This window comes from Phoxinus phoxinus (assembly GCF_949152265.1).
Source record: "Phoxinus phoxinus genome assembly, chromosome: 12".
Classification (NCBI taxonomy): domain Eukaryota; kingdom Metazoa; phylum Chordata; class Actinopteri; order Cypriniformes; family Leuciscidae; genus Phoxinus; species Phoxinus phoxinus.
In genome coordinates, this window is record NC_136887.1 from 26970524 (window position 1) to 26993741 (window position 23218).

General features: G+C 37.9%; 2 protein-coding genes across 4 annotated transcripts in view; both read right to left on the reverse strand.

Moving 5' to 3' along the window:
• Positions 1-454: 454 nt before the first annotated feature.
• Positions 455-19336, reverse strand: tapt1a (transmembrane anterior posterior transformation 1a). 2 transcript variants are annotated; one of them, XM_079631776.1, is made up of 15 exons: positions 19090-19336; positions 15400-15548; positions 12551-12669; positions 11384-11416; positions 8303-8465; positions 7908-8043; positions 7479-7576; positions 7274-7343; positions 5925-6005; positions 5603-5712; positions 5382-5441; positions 5152-5220; positions 4886-4962; positions 2407-2570; positions 455-2291 (listed from the first exon to the last, which is right to left on the reverse strand). In XM_079631776.1, exons 1-15 carry the CDS (start codon positions 19307-19309, stop codon positions 2047-2049), a joined length of 1794 nt encoding a protein of 597 aa, XP_079487902.1. In that variant the 5' UTR covers positions 19310-19336; the 3' UTR covers positions 455-2046. The 2 variants fall into 2 exon arrangements, with proteins under 2 accessions (XP_079487902.1, XP_079487903.1); XM_079631777.1 differs by lacking the exon at positions 11384-11416 and having other exon boundaries at positions 458-2291; positions 19090-19321.
• A 606-nt stretch (positions 19337-19942) lies between these two features.
• ldb2a (LIM domain binding 2a) overlaps positions 19943-23218 on the reverse strand; it is a 51569-nt gene continuing 48293 nt past the window's right edge. Inside the window, exon 9 of one of the 2 annotated variants that reach the window (XM_079630616.1) lies at positions 19943-21943. In XM_079630616.1, the coding sequence (XP_079486742.1) occupies positions 21713-21943 (231 nt within the window). In that variant the 3' untranslated portion in view covers positions 19943-21712. The remainder of the gene's footprint in view (positions 21944-23218) is intronic. The other variant, XM_079630615.1, reaches the window with a different exon arrangement.

Here is a 23218-nt window from a genome sequence, read left to right on the forward strand (position 1 = left end):
CTCTCATTAACACACATACTTTGAGATAAAATACTATTAAGGATATCTATATTGATATATATACTTGGTAGATACTCAAGAGTAAAATTACAAGAGGATTTCTTTATTCTAAAGCCAAATGGCCACACAGTTGCCTTAGAAACAACCTACTGCTACCTCCTCCGCACTTACTGCATGTCTGAGCGTCAAGTAGGTAAGTTGGTATCTGTAGGTCACAATGGAGAAGGACAGGGAGGTTTGTGGTGGGTGTAAGGGAGGCAAACATTACCTCATGAACATGGAGGTGCTGGCGGCGGATTTACTAGCTGTCCATCACAGTCTGTGAATTCTGTAGCAGAGAAGGTCATAAAGTGGCAGATTACAGTCTCAGGATGCCTGATACAGTTTAAACCAGGGCATAACATGGACTGACAAAACTAAAAGGTGAATAAAAACTGTAAAATACTTACAAGATGACGGCCAAGAAAAATACACACTTTAATAAATATAATATTTCACCTAAAGACAACAAAACAATGGACATACAATTGGACACTGACAGCCAAACAAAAATTCAAGAGATGACAGTAAAAAAAAAAACAAGGCACAAATTGTAAAACAACTTTTATTTGCCATCCCAAAAATGGCATTACATAAAAAAGTTTAGTCGTCACCTTTTACGTATGAAACCACTTTTTCGCATTATGGTAAATTTTAAAAACAATAAGGACAACAACCTGTGCAACCCTGGTCAGAATCTTTTCAAAAATGGTCTTTCAAAAGTAGTTTTTACAATGATAACAGAACAAAATACAATATACTGAAATGCAAATGACGGAAATTTCAAACCATGGCAGGAACACTTCTATTAAGTTATTGAAAAACAGTTTCAGTCAAAAGAGAATGACGGAATATCCATTTGAAGTCACTTGGCTTTTGGTACTTCTGCACCACATGACTGTATACTGGAGGTCAACTCTAGACAGGCTGTACGGACTTAAGATTGACATTCAACTTTTCTCATCGCTAAATCAACTTCTAAGCAACATTATAAAATAGTATAAACATAATATTGAACTATTAATTAATTACTCTATAATAATTTACTTGCATTTAAAACAACAAAATTATATCAAACAATATAGTCTCTCAGTATGTGATTTGTCACAGATGATTTGAATTTCAAAATACATAATGTGCATTCAAAAAACACAATCCTATTTTATGTTACACTTCATATGAAACAGTTATTTGCTTTCATAGCTGGTGTAAACTGGTCAATATCATACTCATAAACTAAAATACTCTGTACCGCTTAAGACAATATGGCAAATCAGTGCAAAGTTAAGTCTGCTGGATTGGCACCTTGTATATTATACAGAGCTAAATTATCAAGCAGCCTGGCGTTAGGCTAGACAAACTTTCCCTTTCTTTTAAATAAACAATGAAAAACACAGTAATGTATCAAACCAAATAACACCTTTACAACTTCTAAAAACTAATATTTGGCAGACTGAACAAATCAAATGGCAGCATTATTGGCAAATCTGTTTAGCATAATATTCTAAGCCAAAAGTGTCAATATGTAGAAATGAATATTAATTTGAATCAGATACGAATTAGTAAATAGTTTTTATAGTGTTTAAAAATAAATATATAATTCATGTTTTTTAGTTTCTACTCAGACAAATTTTGAGTGGGAAGAGTCTAGTTTGGAAGACGTTCGGTTCACGCCTCATTTATTGCTCAATATGTTCTGTCTCGGATAAAAATCGAGACAAACATATCCTAGAGCAACGTTTACAAGATTCTATTCCATGTGATGTGCCAGCCTGCCAAGGGTGAACAGATTTCTTAGTTTTGATTTGAAATGCTTTACGCACTCGATCTGATTCCTTTAGTAGATATTCCACAGGAATAGAAGCAGGTTCATTTTTCAGTTAGAGATAAATAGTAGCAACCTCTGAAGAACTCACTCGAAAGCCCCACGCAATTATGTCAGACTCATCCTCCTGAGTCTCCTCGACTTTCGTTCCTGAGCAGTTACTGTGGTGATGGGGTTAAAGTTCACCCGATTCGGTTGCCGCATATTGTGAAGCGGTCGATCTCCAACAGATCTTTATTTGTGGTTCTGTGTTTAAGTTCAGGAGATTGTGGTGTCTCGCTGCTGCTTTCCTCTGGTTTAGGGGGAGAATCTGGTGGCGGATCACTGGTCACCTCAGTTACAGGGGGTGGAGCCACGGGAAAAGGCTTCGCCCTGGGGGTCGGCTGTTTGGTGATGGAGGTGGAGGGCCGCTGAACTTCAGGTTCAGCTAAAAACAGAGGTAAAAAAGCAGAAAAGCAACATGATTATTTGAAAACTCTCCTCCACACAAAACAATATGTTCAGAACAGAACGACAGAATGTCTAAACAACACTGGTGTTACCTGAGGGTGGGGGAGATTTGGCAGGGTTGGCTTTCTTGGGAGTTTGCTTTGAGGTTTGAGGAGTCGGTCTTTCAAACAGCTTACCCTCCATGTTAGCTTCTTTCACATATCGACAGGACTTTCCCAGAATAACTATACTATTTAACACTTTCAGTGTTATCAATCTGTAGAATCAGACCAAACAAGTAAAAAGATTAAAGCTAAAACCTACAACTACAAGCTTGTTTCAGGCAGTCGACTCACAAAATATTGCCAAAATGTTACAAACTACTGAAGTAGCAGAGGTCAGACTACATTACAGCTAACCTCTCTACATTAAGAAATGTAAAACTTAATGTCTAAAATAAATGTCTATTTTAACAATTTATTAATGTGATGGCAAAGCTGAATTTTCAGCATCATTACTCCAGTCTTAAGTGTCACACGATCCTTCAGAAATCACTCTAATATGCTGAATTGGTGCTCTTTTCATTGATTTTTATCAATGTTGAGAACAGATGTGCTGCTTAATATGATTTATGATAGCCATGGTACTTTTCTGTCAGGATCCTTTGATGCATAGAAAGTTCAAAAGAACAGCATTTATTTGAAATGGAAATCTTTTGAAATGTTAGGATAGTATTTACTATAAATGATGACCAATTCAATGCATCCTGGCTAAATAAAAGTATTCATTTCTTCTTAATAAGAAACATTACTGGCCCCAAAATTTGAACAATAATGTATAAAAAAACAACAACCCTACTTTCACTACATGATTTGAAAAGTAGTTGTACTACTGGCCAAAACGGTTACCAGAATCCGTTCACAGACTGTATGTTAAAGGGGTGGTTGATTGCGATTTCACTTTTTTCATTTTAAATAGTGTGTAATGTTGCTGTTGGTGCATGAACAGTATCTGCAAAGTTGCTGTGCTGAAAGTTCAACGTAAGCAGATATATTGTCTTTTAAAAATCAGGAAGTTTAATGCCTACAAAAACGACTCGAATGGGACTACAACGAGATACTTCCCGGGTTTTATACGTAGCTAACCTATACATTTACATCATCAACCCTCCCTCCGGAATATGGGGCGTGGCCATATTTCTGCGGTGTTGTGGAAGAGGAAGAGTTATAGTGGAGAGCTGTAGCCATGCCGTCGAAAGTGTGTTATTCTCACCCAGCTGTCATGTCTTCGGTGTTCGGGCTTCCTATGGACGCTGTAGTTCGTCAACAATGGCTACAATTTCTGTTTTATTATGTTCCTGAAAATTACAATCGTAGCTCTCTGTGCTGCGCATTTTACGGAAGACCGCTTCCAGAATCTCCACGAATTCAATGCCGGATTAAACAAGAAACTGTTTCTAAAACATGAAGCAGTTCCAACTTTAAACGCAGAGGCAGCCGTTGTTGGGCCACAACCTGTAAGTAAGACTTAATAATTTTAAATGTTTGCATGTATAATTTCAGACGTAATGTTTTAGTTTTATCAGGGACGTAAACAAATGCCAGCGCTCGCGTTATAGCCACTTAATTATGCTATTTCGTGTGTCTATGACAAACGCGTACAAACATTTTGAACCTGCAATTTGTAATTATGTACTAATTTTGTAAATGTATTTTCCATGTATACTTTATGAAGTAATTTTTCGATTTGATCAAGAACGTAAACCAATGCCAAAGCTGTTTGTTTATAGTAGCCAGTTAGTTCGATGCTATTTTGTGTGTAAGACAAACGTGTAAAGTAAAAAAAAGTATATATGTAATCGCAACAGCAAACTTCAGCTGCGGTATTATTAATATTAGTTATATTAAATGTTTAATCAGGAGAAACCCGTATCTCAAAAGCTAACAAGTGTCAGCAGTGGCATTTTCAAGTAACAGCGTATCGAAATTATTATATAATAATAGTAGAATAGAATAATAATAATAAAAAAAATATACCATTCAGAAACGTTTTGTAAGAGCCGTGTTTGGGCAGGTTCTGCTTGACTCTTCATTGCCGCTTTCTGGGTCTGATTCTGGCTCAAACTGTACGGTAGTATTGAAACCATTATTTACATTTGACCGGAGCACATGCAACTTTCGCCCGTAAAGGTGATGGGCGTGAAGTTTCCGGACAACGTGCACTGCGCAGTTTAGCCAATTACAACGCACCGGCCCAACTAACCAATCTGAGCCCATTGCCTGTTTCTGAGGGAGTGGTTTCATAGAATCAGGAAGTCAACCGGTCGTTCAAATGACAGAGGAGAAAGCGGCTTACAATAAAGGTCAAATTTATGAAAAATAAGGCTTAAAAAAAAAAAAAAAAAACGAAGACATGTTATATTGCACCCCATAAATACAATCATGCAAAGAAAAAAAGCAGTAAACCACCCCTTTAACAAAGCAGGAAAACAAAACAATCAAACACTAGGTCTGTCGAGATTGGGTTGCACGGTGAGTTATGCAGTAAAAATGATACATTATGTGATGCCTACAATTAGCTAATTGATTTTACCCAAGATAAAAGAGGAGCAGACAGACATATGAGAGAGCGCCCTGGATCTTCACTGAGCTCATCACCACCCGAATCAACTGAAGGAGATGAAAATAAAACCGTATCTTCAGTATCACATATCAGTAATATCATTTGTTGTTTAATGTGTCCTTTTACAGTTTGGAATAAGCATGTTGGTAATCAAACAACATGATACTCTAATAAGCATTACAAATACATAGTACACATTGTTTCAGAGAGTATTTTGTGAAAAAACATTTTCTCACCAGTACAGCAAGAGGCAAAGGAATGAAGCCCATCCTTCTCGCCACTGAATCGCTGTAGTCGGTGTAGGCCTGTCCGTGAATAAACCACATTTGTATTCATTATTTTCAAACTTTTTTTATGCTGTTTACAGATACTAGTGCAGTCAGATTTCTTTTTCAAATGAAAAGTATTTACTAATACATATGATTACATATTACATTCACAAATCAGACAATAAATGATCACTTACATTTTGTTGTCGACTGCTGACAAGTTCAAAGGCCAAGCTGGCTTTATATTCACTGTAGACCTAAAGAACATGATGGAAATGAAAAGTTCATATGTGGTGCCTGTGTTTGTGCATATTTTAGTGCAATTTATGGCCCCGTCTAGAATGGCACACTTGATATGTACTTGTGGTCTTGAAATCGATTATCTTTGAAAAACAAATTACAAATCTGTGGCTCTCACATCAGCTGTGATGTCATTGAATTTCGTGATGAAGGCATGCTTGACGACGTCAACCGCAATCTCAGACAGGATTACCATGAAGACATCAGGAAGCAGAACCCAGAGGTGATCTGCAAGCAATATCAACACTATTAATAGATTAACCAAGCACTTTTGAAATAGTAGGTTAAGTAAGTATCACAGTCATTATGAATCAGCCTCATAAAGATGCCAAAAGCATCATTCTGGCACTACAATAAACCAACTACTAGACTAAAAAGAAAATAGATTCTACTTTAAAAATGTCTGCCTTTTAAATCAAGACTAGAGTCATAATCAAGACCTGAGTTCCATGAAAACTGCTCCATGTTTCTCAGGCACACGATGAGGAGCAATACGTAATTGGTGAACCGTTCCTTGATATCTGGAAGGCAGAAACATAAACCCAACACATGAGCAACAATGTCTGCACATCTTATACATTATATTCTCAAAGCCACTCTCCCTGCAAAATGTGAGGGGAAACCACGGTCAACAAATAAAGCTTTTAGATTGTAAGACTTCAAAGGATGGTAATCCGTACGACGCATGCAGATGGTGTATGAACAGTAGCTTGAGGATTTCTTCCATCACAAAGACTTAAATGGACGACCACAAGACTCAGTGGCCATTTGAAGGTGGAGAGAGAGTAAACAGCGGAAGGCAGAATAGGAGCTGATTACAGTATTCATAAAAGGATGGGCTCTGTAGGAAAGAGGACCTCACACGCACCACATCCTGTCAGCATCTCACAGAGCGTTATCAGAAAGCTCTTGTGAGCTTTGATTAGCATTTCAAAAAGATGCTATAATGTTTCTGAGTCAGCCCACACACACCTTCACCTGCTTGTCGATCAAAGAGTCTCTAAGTGATTATAATAATACAGCTTGGTAGTCATTTTGAATAACCAGAACGGCTGCTGTAATATTTACTGACTGTATAATCTAAATTAAAAACAAAAAGGGTACGACCATTATTTTTTGGACATTTTGCATGGTTATAACAAAGTATTATTTGCAGCAACTTATATAGCAGGGTACATGAACGTAATAATCACAGAATACCAGGACGTACACTACTATTCATCAGTTTGGGGTTGGTCAAATTTGAATGTTTTTGAAACTAGTCTCTTATGCTCACCAAGGCTGCATTTATTTGATCAAAAAATAGAGTAAAAACAGAAATATTATTACAATTTAAAATAACTTTTCTATTTGAATACATTTTAAAATGTAATTAATTCCTGTGATGGCAAAGCTGAATTTTCAGCAGCCATTACGCTAGTAATCATTTTCATATGATCCTTGAAATCATTCTAATATGCTGATTTAGTGGTCAAGAAACATTTCTTCTTATAATCTATATTGAAAAAAGTTGTGCTGCTTAATATTTTTGTGAAAACTCTGACATATTTGTTTTTCTATGATGAATAGAATGTTCAAAAGAGCAACATTTATTCAAAATGGAAAACATTTGTAGAATTATTAATGTCTTTACTGTCACTTTTGACCCTTGCTAAATAAGAGTCTACATTTAAAAATAAATATATATAGACAATTTTTAAAAAAAATTAATCAAGGGTGCATTAAGTTGATGAAAAGCAACAGTGTGTGTGTACGTAAGTTATATATATAACTTGGTTTTAAGACTCACCGCTGTTAGACATCTGAAAGAGGTTGTTCTTCTCAAACTTCTTAAACACACTTCCCTTGATTTCCACAAACTGAAACATGAACACATGCCTGTAAATACCATGATTACAAAATTCTAAATGTATATAGTGACACATTAGGTCTTGAACAGAGATTTGAAGATTCTGCCGTTTGCAGAATGAGTGTGTGTGTGTGTGTACACTTACGTTGTTAGACATCATGATTGTGAGCAGAGATTTATTATGTGAGTTGAAGGCCACATTTAAAGTAGAGGCCTGGACCATGATGAGGATGGCATGCAGAACTGAGACAAATATACACTGAGGAAAACAATTATATTGAACTACTTATGTCATGGAAATTATGTTATGGTGCTACAAGTTGCAGTATATTGAATTAGATTCAACAGAATATTATTTATATCAGAATCTTGAAAGTTCAGACAGGAAATTCTGTTTTTATAAGAAATACGATCAGGGTTTGTGGAAATCACTAAATTGAAATTACACCACACCTCTTTCAACATTAATATAGAATTAAAGAATAATGATACCTACACTAAATTATGACACATCATGAAAAATTGGATCAATATTGTCTCAACTATCCTAAGCACTGTAGACTGAAAAGGATACAGACATAGAAGACAGCCATGAGAAAATGAGGGATGACGCCAATGTGGGCTCTCTTCCGTGACTTTGGCTCAGTGGCCGTCCAGTAGAGAGCGTCCAGAATATCTTGCCCAAAAGAAGAGAATAGACGGTCTGCCACCTGAGAGATTAAATAAGAATAATTATATATTCTTATTATAACTAGAATAAATAGACATTTTAAAGAATAGTTCACTCAAAAATGAAAATGTGATTAATTACAGACCCTGATGTCGTTCCAAAGCTGTAAGCTGCTTTTTGTTGTATATGCTACGAGTGTGTTCAGAATACAGGTTTGAAACAAACCAAGTGTGGATAGTTTTTTCATTTTTGGGTGAACAATTTCTTAATAACATGATCCGAAAAGAGCAGCTCGATACCTCCAGCATGTTGTAGATGATGTAGAGTTTGATGACCGACTGGCCGCGGATCAGGTGGTACATCATAGCATAGTCGACATAGTGCATCATGGAGTAACAGAGCACCATGATTAAACCCTTCAGCAGGTCACACACCTGAGCCGGCTGCAGGAACCGAGAGCCACTGGTAAAAACAAACACACACAGCAGAAGTGTATTAAACAGGCCTGGGAGTCAGAACAAACTGCAGAGAAAGATGACTGAATACATTAATTAGAAATAAAACTTATGAGTTTACAAAATGAGGCCAAATGCAATGATTACACATCAACACCACCGCACTGAAGAAAAGCTTTGGCTTTCTTTCAAACTAGAGAAACACACAGATGGGGATTTCTTCAACTACAGTCCAGGGACTAACTAACACTTGAATATCACATCAAAATTAAAACGACTTCATCATTATTTGCATAATAATGTCCAAGACTTAGATTTAAATCATTAAATATGAAAACCGATTTGCATTTTTACAACGATAATGATGCAAAAACATGAAATATTCAACGATTAGTGTGTGAAAAGGATTTACATGATTGTTTTTCTGTGCATCTTGAAGACAAACTAGCAGTGTTAAAGTGAGTTAATAAACATCACAAGGTCAAAAGTGGCAGTAGTTGGAGAAACACCCAGATGGAGAAACACATCAAAACCCATGCAGATGTCTGATGTATGGTCTTCATGTACAGACAATGAGAAAATATAACATCAGTTTGGCACTGACGTCTATCACACCCTGCTTAGTTCACAGTTAAGACACTTTCAGCAGTAGACAAATAAACGGAAGGTATCAGATTTATTTGAGGAGCAGAGCTGCGATTTAGAGGTGTGCAAAGATCCTGCAACCAGGGTGTGGGGAAGGAGAATAAAAAAGGAAAAACTTGACAGATGTTTCATTTTCACTTGAGGCATCACACTCCCACTCATGAGGACGAATCTACATAAACATCCTCAGGAAAACAGCAAGACTGAGAACTAGCAACAGAAAGCTGAGGAAGATATACATATAGATACATATATGTTTTTGGTAGAAGTCCCTTAAGCTCACCAAGGCTGCATTTATTTGATAAAAATTTAATATTATTACAATTTAAAAGGACTATTTTCTATTTTAATATACTTAATAATGTAATGTATTCCTGTGACGGCAAAGCTGGATTTTCGGCATAATTACTCCAGTCTTCAGTGTCACATGATCCTTCAGAAATCATTCTAATATGCAAGGAAAACTTTGTGAAAAAAATATTGTTGTGAAAACAGTGATACATATTTTTCAGGTTTCTTTGATAAATATATAAAGTTCAAAAGAACAGCATTCATTTGAAATATAAATATTTTGTAACATCTTTTCTGTCACTTCTGTTTAAAGTCCCCTGTAGTGAAAATCAAGCTTTTAATGCTGTTTATATGTCTAAGTGGTATTTTAAATATGCTTTAAGACAAACCATGTGCAAATTCATAAGTCAGCACCATTACATACGGAGTAGTTTCTCCTTAAAACTGCAGTGAACCAAAGACAGTTTAAAAATAGCGATTTGTAATCACTGGTGTTTCTGATGTCACAAACTACCTTGTAACCAATCATGTCAACGAGTGATCGTCAACGTGTGGATCTCGGAACTGGTGTTGAGTGAGTGGAGGCGGGGCTAATTTGTATATTTATAGAACCACAAATACTAAGTGAGGCAAGGGTGTAGAGTTACATTCAAGCTAAGGCATAATTATTTATATATTTTTTCAAGGAAAAAACATTTAAATGTATAATTTTGGTGATCAAAGAGGAGTTTTAAGGGATACAATTATTGACTACAGGGGGACTTTAAAGTATCCTTGTTGAATATTAGTGTTATTTATTTTTATATATTTAAATGACAAAGCAGAATTTGTTTACTTTCTGAGTATAACTGTGAAGCTCAAATACTACATTACCAAAAATACATAATAGAAACTATATTTGGCAGGCACTACAACAAACAATACAATGAAATAGATAGCACCAATAAACTTCTTTATATCCTTAAAATATTACATTTTTTACATAAGAAACTCATAGAAAGTACTCAAAGATGACAGCTGGGATATGAAATCTGTCTCTATGTAAGCAAAGACTGCGCACATACTGATATTAGCCTTTTATCTGCGAGAGCTTCTGCTTGTGCTAAAGTGCCAGGCTTAAGTGTAAGAAGACGTTTCTATCCTAGAATAATGTTGAGGTAATGAGATGCAGAATGGGTTTAATTCTGCAAATGACCAGTAACATCTCAAAGGCTACTGAAACGTCTCATCCATTGTGAAGGATCCTAAAAGTAGCAGTAAATTTAATCAAGATCTTACCAAAACAGGAGTGTGACTTGTAAGCTCGTCAATTACATTTACATAGAAATATTTTTTAACAATCTCCTAGTGCTGGAGATATGACCGTGAGGTATTAATAAAATCTTAAAGTGTAGCTATGGATCTGAGGAGGATCCAGTTAAACCTCTTTGCTGTTTGATAAAGCAAAGGGAAAAGCTGCTATGACTCGAGAGATCGTCACCAAATGCACAAGAGAGAGAAAAAACCCCACATTTTAACAGTATAAACCAGCCTATAGTGGATTGCTGATCTTAGGTGACCACCAAGTTAGTCTAGCTTGTTGGTTATTATTTATGGCAGGTGGTTAGACAACAAGATAAACCAGCTTAAACTAAATTTACCAAACTATATTTTTTCTTTCAGTAGGATGGCATATAATGTAGCACTTCAATGTCATACAGGTGCCAGACACACACTCAAGCCACACACTACAGAAATGAAACACAACCACTGCCAGACTACACTTAACAGTTCAAAATTCAACCACTTCACTTGCCAGCAGCTGACATTTAAAATTAAAATGACTGCACCGTCATATCGTAAGCAAAACCATTCAATGAAGTTATCATGGGCAGTGACATATACACCCTACCAGGCTGGCAAATGCTACAGTGACATGCTCGTTATATAAAATATATGGATCAAGAAGAATGAAGAATGGGTCACAGTCAGTGAAGGCAGGCGTCCTACCTGCTCCGTCTGCAATAAGGGCAAACGTTAGCGCTGAAGGGAGGAGGGAGAGGCACACATTAGGCACTTTACTGCACTCTGATATGAGGAAATGTCAATACACAATTGTTCATTATGAACATGGCATAATCAAAGCACAATGAGAAGAGAGCAAGATTTGGGGCTTCATTTATAAAATGTTGCGTAGAAACTGTCCTACACATGTCCGTACATGTACAAGAACAAACTTGCGCAAAAAACAAACAAACAAGTGTCACAATCTGATTCTGAAATTATTCACAATGAATCTACATCTTTTATGGGCAGTCGCAAATCTTTTCCTAGTAAAGGTGGGTCAATGCTAAATACACTAATTTCTTGTGTTTTTAAGATACTTGGCTTCACTGCATTTTACTGTCCTTGTGTATGTATACAGTACATGTCAAATGTAGTATACTGTGAAAGGATATGTGTACAACTGTACACTTTGGGCTATATATAAAAAAGTATACTTTTTATACATATTACTACTTTAAGCTACTAAAATGCACCTATAGGGGTAAGCAAGGTACAAAGTAGTCATTTTAATGGTACTGCCCCATTGACAAGCTGTTTTTGCACATTTTCTTGACAGTTTAAAAGTTTGGGGTAAGGTTTTTTTTTTTTTTTTTTTTAAGAAACACTTTTATTCAGCAAGGAAGCATTCAAATGATCAAAAGTGACAGTAAAGACATTTATAATGTTGCAAAAGATTTCCATTTCAAATAAACGGTTCGTTTGAACTTTCTATTAATCAAAGAACCCTAAAAAAGTATCAGAGTTTCCACAAAAATATTATGCAGCACAACAATGTTTTCAACATTGGTAATAATAAGAAATGTTTCTTGAGCTCCAAATCAGCATATTAGAATGATTTCTGAAGGATCATGTGACACTGAAGCCAGGAGTAATGATTCTAAAAATTCAGCTTTGCATCACAGGAATACATTACATATTTCTTTATATATTAAAATATAAAACAGTTATGTTAAATTGTAATAATATTTTACTGTATGTTTGATCATATAAATGTAGCCTTGGTGAGCATAAGACTTTCAAAACCATTAAGAAAAAATCTTACCAACCTCACATTTTTAATGGCAGTATATCTTTTTGAAGATAAATTAGTTTTGTGTGTGTGTGTGTTACCCGAGGCCGCAGCAAGGTATCGTCAACACTCTCAGGAAGGCCAGTAGAGTTCTCAGGGGCAGCAGAGTAAACACGTACAGAAAGGCATCCAGACACAGGCAGACCCCGAAGATCATCAACTGTAGGAAGACACAAACAGTGCTGTTAGCACATGCACTCGCATATGCAATATGCAAACCAGAAATCCATTTGTTTAGTCGGATTCAGTCATGTTATACAGAAACCACACTGACATCATACTAAGAAACCCCTCGGCCCTGAATCCTGATGCTTTACATGCTTGAGCGCACCGAGGCGTGTAATGTGTTGAAGGAGGCTTTGAATATGTCTGCCAGCACTGCGTAACCTTAAAATATTTTTCATCTTCAGAAGGCACTCCTTTGTTTCAGAGAAAGACCATTAAGAACAAATTAAAACGTTAACATACACCACAAGCAACTGGCTCTTTAAAGTCTGAGTGTGAATCCCGAGGGACAGTTTTTTCCAGCAGAGCTTGTTGGGAGATGAACACAGACCACTAGAACCCTTTTAAAGAAGGACAACGAAAATAAAAGGCCAATACTTATACAGACCTCTCAATAAAACTACATATTCTTTATATATCAGAATTTGTCATTACATTACATACAAAAAGCAAATAAATAAAATAAAATATTTTTATTTATATATATTTTGCAATAATACCATTAACTATACAGTTACATTATGTAGCTTGGTAATCACTACAAATTTATAAACAAACAAATATGTAACAATAAAATAAAGTATATATTACCAACCAAAGTTTTCCAGAAAAAATGGTCTCAGAAGTAAAATATTTTTCATTACATTAAAGCTTTCTGTTAATAAATAAAATTAATACACTACTGTTATTGAAAGTAATACTTTTATTCAGCAAGATGCATTCAATTGATCAAAAAGTGACAGTAACAACATTTATAATGTTACAAAAGATTTCAATTTCTATTTATCTTTATATTTATTATAATCCTAAGAATCCTAAAAAACAAATGTATCAGAAAATATTAAGCAGCACAAATGTTTTCAACATTGATTAATAATGAGATTTCTTCAGAACCAAATCAGGATATTAGAATGATTTCTGAAAGATCATGTGACACTAAAGACAATTCACATTTTTACTGATTTTACTGTATTTTTGAGCAAATAAATGCAGTCTTGGTGAGCGTAGGACACTTTTTACCAAAACATTTAAAAATCGTATTGATTGTTGAAACGGTAGTGTAAATATATGACTACTACACTTCTGACAAAACTTTAGCTGTCATTAATAAAATCTCGAAATCCACTGTTGAAGTTTGCAAAGCATAAAAACATGGGCCACACATTAGACTAGGGACTAATTCTCACTATTTACTAACTATTAACCACGACTTTCGCCTCAATAAACTCCTAATTACTGCTTATTAATAGTAAGGTTAAGTTTATGGTATTGGGTAGGATCAAGGGATGTAGAATATGGTCATGCAGAATAAGGCATTAATATGTGCTTTATAAGTACTAATAAACAGCCAATATACTAGTAATATACATGCTAATAAGCAACTAGTTAATAGTGAGAATTGGACCCTAAACTAAAGTGTTACCAAACATGTTGGGTAAACTATAGAAGCAACAAAACACTGGTCAATGCGGTTGTGAGACGGTTTCATCAACCAGGGCCCATCAGCCATCTTCATAGTTGAGCCCTGCGAGATGATGGAAGCATGAGCCTTACCTGCTCAGGGAAAACACACTGGCAGACAGCAATCATTCTGAATGAAGGTGGATATCTATTATGCAGCTCATCACTGACTGAGCGGATGTTAGTTCCAGAAAAGCATGTAAAATCGTGGCACACGGGAAGCAGCAAAGCTGGTTTGGGGTTGTATTGTCTTCAGTCTGTCTGCACTGACCAGGAATCAGTAGTTCCAGATCTAGCCTCTCATCTGTGCACTGGAAACATAACGAACAAACTGTTTCCAGGTCGTCTCACTGGTGTTTGGAGAGTTTGTTGAGCTCTTTCTAGGGTTTGAGGGGCGGAGCGACTTCAGGGTCACAGAGCCGTCTTTGTGCGCACATACCTCAGCTGTCAACATATCACACAAACCGGAGTAGTGAGAGTGTGATCCTGAGGTCTTGAGGTGAATGGAAAAATGCTACGAGAAAATACGAAATCTGATATACACTATATGAATCATGACCATATGGTTAATAAAAGGGTTAGTTCACCCAAGGGTTAGTTCATTCTGTCATTAATTACTCACCCTAATCTCGTTCCAAACCCCTAAGACCTTCGTTCATCTTCAGAACACAAATTAAGAACTTTTTGATGAAATCTAAGAGCTTTCTGTCCCTCCATTGACAGCAACAATATTGCAACTTTCAAGTCCCAAACTAAGCCTTTCAATAACTCAATATCTGTTTTCAATAGCTCAATATCTCCATCTGGTGGCAATAAACACTTTTATTGTGTTTATTAAGGAAAGGTGAAAAAAGGGAAAAGATCTCTTCAGATAATTTAAATTTTAAAAATAACCGCTCAATTCATATGGATTAGTTTTACAATCTCTTTATTAACTTTTTGAAGCGTCAAAGATATAAAAAATATCTTCATTTGTGTTCCAAAGATGAACGAAAGACTTATGGGTGAGTAAATGAGACAGAATTAAAAAATTTTGGGTGAACAAACACTTTAAATATTTGGAAAAGTATCCATGCATGAAATACATAAGTTGTATTGTATTTGAAAATGCAGCAATTTGTCCTCGGATTTACTCATTTCACATGAGTCACACTTCAGAATCGTCACCATGCACCAAAAGAAAGAGAAGAACTGTGGGACCCACCCTCTCCAGCTCTCTGGGGATCCTCATGCAGGTGTACACCCTTTCCCTCCGCTCCGTGTACTTGGCCTCGTTGTGCTCCAGGAAGTACCCCCTGGTCAGCTCGGCACACATGAACCTCAACAGAGACGGCTCGTCTGAGTCATCCAAGTCTATGGGGTACAGAGGAAATAAGGGGTTCAATGCCATTCAATTAAAGGCTTAACATTTAAAATGGCGATCAGCATAGAATCATTTCAGCATTTCTGCAAAAATTGCTAAATTACAAACATAACATATGCATAACAGACAAAATAATTATTCCAATGAACTGGAAAAAAAAATGTGAGTGCATGAGAAAAATAATAGTGAAAGCAAGGCTAACAATTCAGACATTTTGACATTTTCGGCATCTGAAAAGTGCAAAGTCTGACGACAGCCTTCTCAGCAGATAATAGACATTCTTTTATATCTATTTAGTAATGTCAACTTAACATGTTAACTTAAAATACAAGCTCATTGAACTTGGATACACAAGTAAAAACCATCCATCCATCCATCCATCTTCTTCCGCTTATCCGGGGCCGGGTCGCGGGGGCAGCAGTCTAAGCAGAGATGCCCAGACTTCCCTTTCCCTAGCCACTTCCTCCAGCTCTTCCGGGGGGACACCGAGGCGTTCCCAGGCCAGCCGGGAGACATAGTCTCTCCAGCGTGTCCTAGGTCTTCCCCGGGGTCTCCTCCCAGTGGGACGCGCCCGGAACACCTTCCCGGGAAGGCGTCCAGGAGGCATCCGGAACAGATGCCCGAGCCACCTCAGCTGACCCCTCTCGATGTGGAGGAGCAGCGGCTCTACTCTGAGCTCCTCCCGAGTGACTGAGCTCCTCACCCTATCTCTAAGGGATCGCCCAGCCACCCTGCGGAGAAAGCTCATTTCGGCCGCCTGTATCCGGAATCTTGTCCTTTCGGTCATGACCCAAAGCTCATGACCATAGGTGAGAGTAGGAACGTAGATTGACCGGTAAATCAAGAGCTTCGCCTTGCGGCTCAGCTCTTTCTTCACCACGACAGACCGGTACATCGACCACATTACTGCAGAAGCTGCACCGATCCGTCTGTCAATCTCCCGTTCCATCCTTCCCTCACTCGTGAACAAGACCCCAAGATACTTGAACTCCTCCACTTGAGGCAAGAACTCTCCACCAACCTGAAGTAGGCAGCCACCTTTTTCCGACTGAGGACCATGGCCTCGGATTTGGAGGTGCTGATTCTCATCCCAGCCGCTTCACACTCGGCTGCAAACCGAAGTCTGACTTACTGCCGGCAATGCGAACCAAGCTCCTGCTTCGGTCGTACAGGGACCGGACAGCCCTAGGACCCCGGACCCCATACTCCCGGAGCACCCTCCACAGGCCGCCACGAGGGACACAGTCGAATGCCTTTGGGCAAACTCCCATGAACCCTCCAGCACCCTGTAGAGGGTAGAGCTGGTCCAGTGTTCCACGGCCCGGACGAAAACCGCACTGTTCCTCCTGAATCCGAGGTTCTTCCATGGCCTCACCGAACTCCTCCCAGGCCCGAGTTTTTGCCTCCACGACCACCCGGGCTGCAGTTCGCTTGGCCTGCCGGTACCCGTCAGCTGCCTCAGGAGTCCCACAGATAGGACTCCTTCTTCAGCTTGACGGCATCCCTTACTTCCGGTGTCCACCACCGGGTTCGGGGATTGCCGCCAGACAGGCACCGGAGACCTTACGACCACAGCTCCGAGCGACCGCTTCGACAATGGAGGTGGAGAACATGGTCCACTCGGACTCAATATCTCCAGCCTCCCTCGGGATCCGGTCGAAGCTCTGCCGGAGGTGGGAGTTGAAGATCTTTCTGACAGGAGACTCGGCCAAACGTTCCCAGCAGACCCTTACAGTACGCTTGGGTCTGCCGAGTCTGTCCAGCTTCCTCCTCCGCCATCGGATCCAACTCACCACCAGGTGGTGATCAGTTGACAGCTCCGCCCCTCTCTTTACCCGAGTGTCCAAGACATACGGCCGCAGGTCAGATGAAACGACCACAAAGTCGATCATCGATCTACAGCCTAGGGTGTCCTGGTGCCACGTGTACTGATGGACACCCTTATGCTTGAACATGGTGTTCGTTATGGACAACTGTAACTAGCACAGAAATCCAATAACTGAACACCGCTCGGGTTCAGATCAGGGGGGCCGTTCCTCCCAATCACGCCCCTCCAGGTGTCACTGTCGTTGCCCACGTGGACCATGGGCAACTCCAGAGTGGTGAAGAGTCCATCCTCTCTCAAGGAGTGTGGTTCCAGAGCCTAAGCCGTGCGTAGAGGTGATCTCAACCTCACGCACAACCTCAGGCTCCTTCCCCGCCAGCGAGGTGACGTTCCACGTCCCTAGAGCTAGTTTCCATGTCCAGGAATCGGGTTGTCGAGGCCCCCGCCTTCGACTGCCGCCCGATCCTCTCAGCACCGGCCCCTTATGGCCCCTCCTGCAGGTGGTGAGCCCACGGGAAACAAGTAAAAACATTATTTTGAATTTATAGAACTTATTGTATTATTTTGTTTGGTGAAAGCACACACAACATTTTTTCCCCCTCATAAGTTCAAGTCGGTTGCCTCAAGTTTTTGAGTTCTCATATATAGCCTATATATATGTTTTGGTAACAATAAGTGTTTGGTAGCACTTTACAATAAGGTTCATTAGTTAACTACATTAATTAGCATGAACTAATAATGAACTGCACGTATACAGCATTTATTAATCTTTGTTAATGTTAATTTAAACAAGACCAAACAATAAATTACTACATTTTTAATTAACTAACGTTAAAAAAGATGAACAAATACAGAAACTTATGCATTGCTCATGGTAGTTAATACATTAACTAATGATTGTAGTGTTACTTTTTTTTTTTACTGGGTATTATGTATCTCTCACTCTTCTCTTTAGATATCTGGCTGTTGAAAAAAAACAAAACAAATCGCTCAACCACCAGAATACCACTTGAGGGTTGTGGATCGTTGACGAGATGAGTTTGCACTCCTGATATTTCCTACAACGTGTGGCTACATATGCTGCAATTGAAAAGTAACTAAGTTGTAACATCAGATACTTTTAAACATATTTGGGGGGAATGATTTTTGGATGCCCAAAATCACAATAAAAACAACGGGAATTCATGTATACCCTTAGATAGATAAAAAATACATAAAAAGTCCACTTTGTCCACTCATTGCAGTACTTTCTTTATAACGGATACATATCCTCTGAATAGGGCACAGCTAGAGGACACCCTCGGTCAGATTTTAAGTGCATTTATCTCTGGAACTGTTCCTAACACCATGTTTACTTTGGAACAGAACCAGACAGGCTGTTTAAGAGAAATTATTCAAAGACCTCAAATGACCCACTCGGGCTTCCCATGAGCACTTTAGACTAGACACAGAGAAAAGTTGATATCTGAATGAATGCAACAATATATCTGCGTTCTGTAAACATTAAATTAACACAATTTAGAACTAGGTTCAGTTACTTCTTAGTAAGAAAACGAAATAAAAATAATTCCTAAACATCATTGTAAACACTTTAAATGTGGCAACATTAAAAGACTGGTACATTCATTTAGTAAAATCAGGTAACGTTAAACTAAAGCCACGTTGGAAGCAAAGGCGAAGGTCAGTTGTCAGATGCTCAAGCTCACCTGAGGGCTCGTGCTGCTCGTCTTTAACGGCGGGTTTCTCGTAAAATCCGAGAGTTTCCGTCATTTTCGCCGCCGACCCAGATACGTTTGTCCTCCTCGATATCGCTGGAGCACCCCAGGAACATTTGACCCTTTTGTGATCGTCATTTTCGGAATCTTTTTCGTCTGACGTCCCGATACCCAGCGAATCCGCCATCTTCGCTGTGGCGTCATCACACATTGTGCACGTGATATTGATAAACAGTGCACGATGCTGATCAAATAAAAGTATGCAGAATAAGCACGTTATAGAAATATCTATAAATAAATACATATATTTAAATATATAAATATATAAAATTGTGATAGAAATGATAGATTTAAGTATATATAAATTGTACTAAGTAGTCCCCCCCCCCCAAATAAATTTAATTTATTTACTGAAAATTAATAAATGTATACATTGAAATGTATATATATATTTAAAAACATTTATAAATATACAAAATAATACAAGGAGGAATATAACGCATTTTTAAGTAAAACATTTTACTGAGTGCTGTGTGCTAGTGTGTGATAATAGCCTATTGAACACAGGGTGGCGCTATTGGAACTTTATTGAGACTCTACAAGACGCAGAACGTTGTCAAAATGAACTCAGGAAGATTGTAGACACAAACGTAACTTAGTACTTCGACGAGAGATCTGCAGCGGTATTCCATATGTCAGGTCAGACAGAGCAAAACACACACACACACACACACACACACACACACACACACACACACACACACACACACACACACACACACAGAGAGCTTGGAGGTGCGGGACAAAGTAACGTAAACCTCGAGTAAGAGGGGTCAGAAATATTGATGCAAAAAGTTTTGTAAGCACAATTTATTGGCACACAAAATGGCAAAGCATACATAGAAGAGTTTTGGATATGACACAAAAAACACCTCTGCTAAATATTTTACAAACTGCAGAGTTTCAATAATACAAGGATTAAACGGTGGGTGGCTGATATTGTGTCTAGTCATTTTGTTGGTTTTGGAAATATCTCAGGCTTTGAGAATATGCAGGAAATAAATTTTGTAATTAAGTACAGAAACAAATAAACGAATTAAAAAAAGAAATATTTGGCTCTTTGTCGTCGTCATCATCATCATCATCATCATCATCATCATCACCCTTTCAATCATTAAAGCACACTGTATGCAACTTTTAAAGGGACTTACAAATCCAATGTACAGTATATGGAAAAAGGTGTGTGTATCTAGCTACATAAATTACATAAAGCTGTATAAACCTGATCACATAACTTGCTGAAAGGGTATTGCATTTTTTAGAATGATGATTTTCAGATAAAAGGGCTGTTTTCATACATATTAAAAGCAGTGTGAAGCTTGCCATAATGAATGTTATTTCAACTCATTTAAAGCTAATGAACAGAATATTTGTGGCTGGATTTACAGTAATCTGTATTTAACATTCTCAATTCTCAGTATGGTGTTCATTCCCGAGTATGAAATCCATTATATTAAAAAAAAGAAAGTTAAATAAGTCGCAAATGTCAAAACAGCTGTCGTTTACATCAAGGTTTGACGACATCAATAACATCAGATGAAGCAGAATGCATTTTTACTGTCAAAGTCAAAACCCTGGTTTACTGTGCTTTCAAACTGATAACCAAAGTCCAGCATGACCTCAAAAGTCTGGCAATAAACATGTTACAGATTTCAAAATGTCATGCAGAAACATAACATATTCCATTTTGAAATTAAGTCAATACTGGGAAAGAGACGAAAGATGGACAAATATGCTTTTCATATGTGCCTGCCTGTCAAAAAAGTAACTCCTAATCTTGATGGTACAGTACGAGGAGAACACATAATAGTCACAAATTAATAAAATAACACGTTGACTCTGAAATCAAATAGGAATATTTGAATTAAAAGTACAATCTGTAAATGGTAACTGCCCATGTTTTTTTCTTCTATACAAGCTGTCTTTGTTAATACAGTCTGTTGTGTTGAAGAAATGCAAGGCGGTTCACTTTTAATTGAAAGCAGAGGGAAGAAGACAATAGGCAAACGAATTTCCAATAAAAATGCAAATGTTCAGGGATTGGTCTCGGTGGATGCCTCTGCAGTTCCAGTCGTCAGTTAGAGGACAGCCAACATGACCATCTCTTCAGCATTGGTTGACGTTGAGTGTGGTTGCCAACTGAAGTCACTATGGAGGTGCGTGATGAACTGAGAGACAGACGGTAGTTTTTGTTTTTACATTGATTATTGGGCTAAAGTTGTCCCAAATTCAGGTCTCTGTTAATTCAGACCTCATTCAGCCTTAATAAAGTCAAGTTCCTCCAAGAGTCACATTTCTTGCGCTGCTTTGTAGCCTAGCTAGTTGATTTAAAAAAAATCCAGTGAGCAAATATTGCTGCCAAAGTTTGGTCAGTGAAGTTCCTAAATGTTACCCAAAATACGGAGTGGAACCATCAGTTTCTGGTGAAAATGGATGACATCATTAACACCATGACATGGGATTTACATCATCAAGGGTAAAAAGTTGAGGTCAGAGAGAGAGAGAGAGAGTGCGCCGCCCTGGTGGTGTGACAGGGCATTGCGCCTGTGGTCTCCTACTGAGAGGGCTGCGAGGCCGTACTCTCGGGCTTGCTGTCCTGCCCTGTGGGCGGCTTGCTGTTCCAGGGACTGTTGTTGCCGAGTGCCGGCGAGCTCGTGAAGTCGTCGTCATCGTCCAGACCGTTGGTGGCGTCGTATTGTGTGTTTTCTAGCCGCGTGATCAGACGCTCGTCCTCATCGCCAAACTCCCCGCCCATCAGAGTGGGCTCACCTACCACCATCACATCCTGCAATAAATACAGTTACACAGTCAAAAAAACGGACAAAAGAACAACTATATTAAAGACAAGTTTCATACTTGTGAAGAAACTTTGGGTACAGATGAAGAGAAAACTATCACTACCAATGTTGGACGGTGAAGGACCAGTAATCCCTAACCCTGACCTTAAAGGGATAGTTCACTTTAAAATGAAAATTCTGTCATCATTTACTCACCCTCAAGTTGTTTCAAACCTGTATTAATTTATTTCTTCTGCTGAACACAAAGAAAGATATTTTGAAGAATGTCGGTAACTAAACAGTAGTCTGTACCCATTGACTTCCATAGTATTTTTTTTTCCTACTATGGAAGTCAATGGGTACAGACTACTGTTTGGTTACTGACATTCTTCAAAATATCTTTCTTTGTGTTCAGCAGAAGAAATAAATTAATACAGGTTTGAAACAACTTGAGGGTGAGTAAATGATGACAGAATTTTCATTTTAAAGTGAACTATCCCTTAACAAGCACCAGATACAATGTTTAATCTAGGGTTGAGAAATATTCATATTTATATACATTATTAAGAACACTATATTTAAAAAATAATGTATTAAATACAGTATATTAAAAATATATAAAATATATAAAGATTAGATGTGATTGATTAAATTGAGATTAATTAGTTACAACCTTTTTAAATTGTATTTTAATGTGCTAAAAATAATGTGTGTATATATATATATATATATATATATATATATATATATAAAACAAAATGTATACAATAAACAAACATTATATACAAATATAATATATTAAATATACAGACATGATAAATAGCTATCAACTGTGTGATTAATTAGTTTTAAGCCATTCACAGCTTGACAATTTCAGAGCTGGATGTTTGTTTTAGTGCAGCACAAGTCTTCTCTTCTTTACTGTTCTCTCTCTCTCTCTCTCTCTCTCTCTCTCTCTCTCTCTCTCTCTCTCTCTCTCTCTGATCAGTTAACTGGAGCGCACGCTTCGTTGATCATGTGTGTCGACACGCTGCAGCACGGGAGCTCTTTATCTTTACCTGTCTGCCTCTGTCTACTCCTCTAGCTCCCATTCTGAGTCTATGTATGATTGCCAACAGTCCAATTGTCTCATATTGAAGGGAACAGAATATTAGATCCATATGGGACAGAACTACATCAGCATACGGACGTTTAGGAGCCCCACAATCCACATGAGTGAGCAAACACAGATGAGACACACGGATGGAAACTCAAACAATATTTGCCTTATAGGTAAGAGAGAG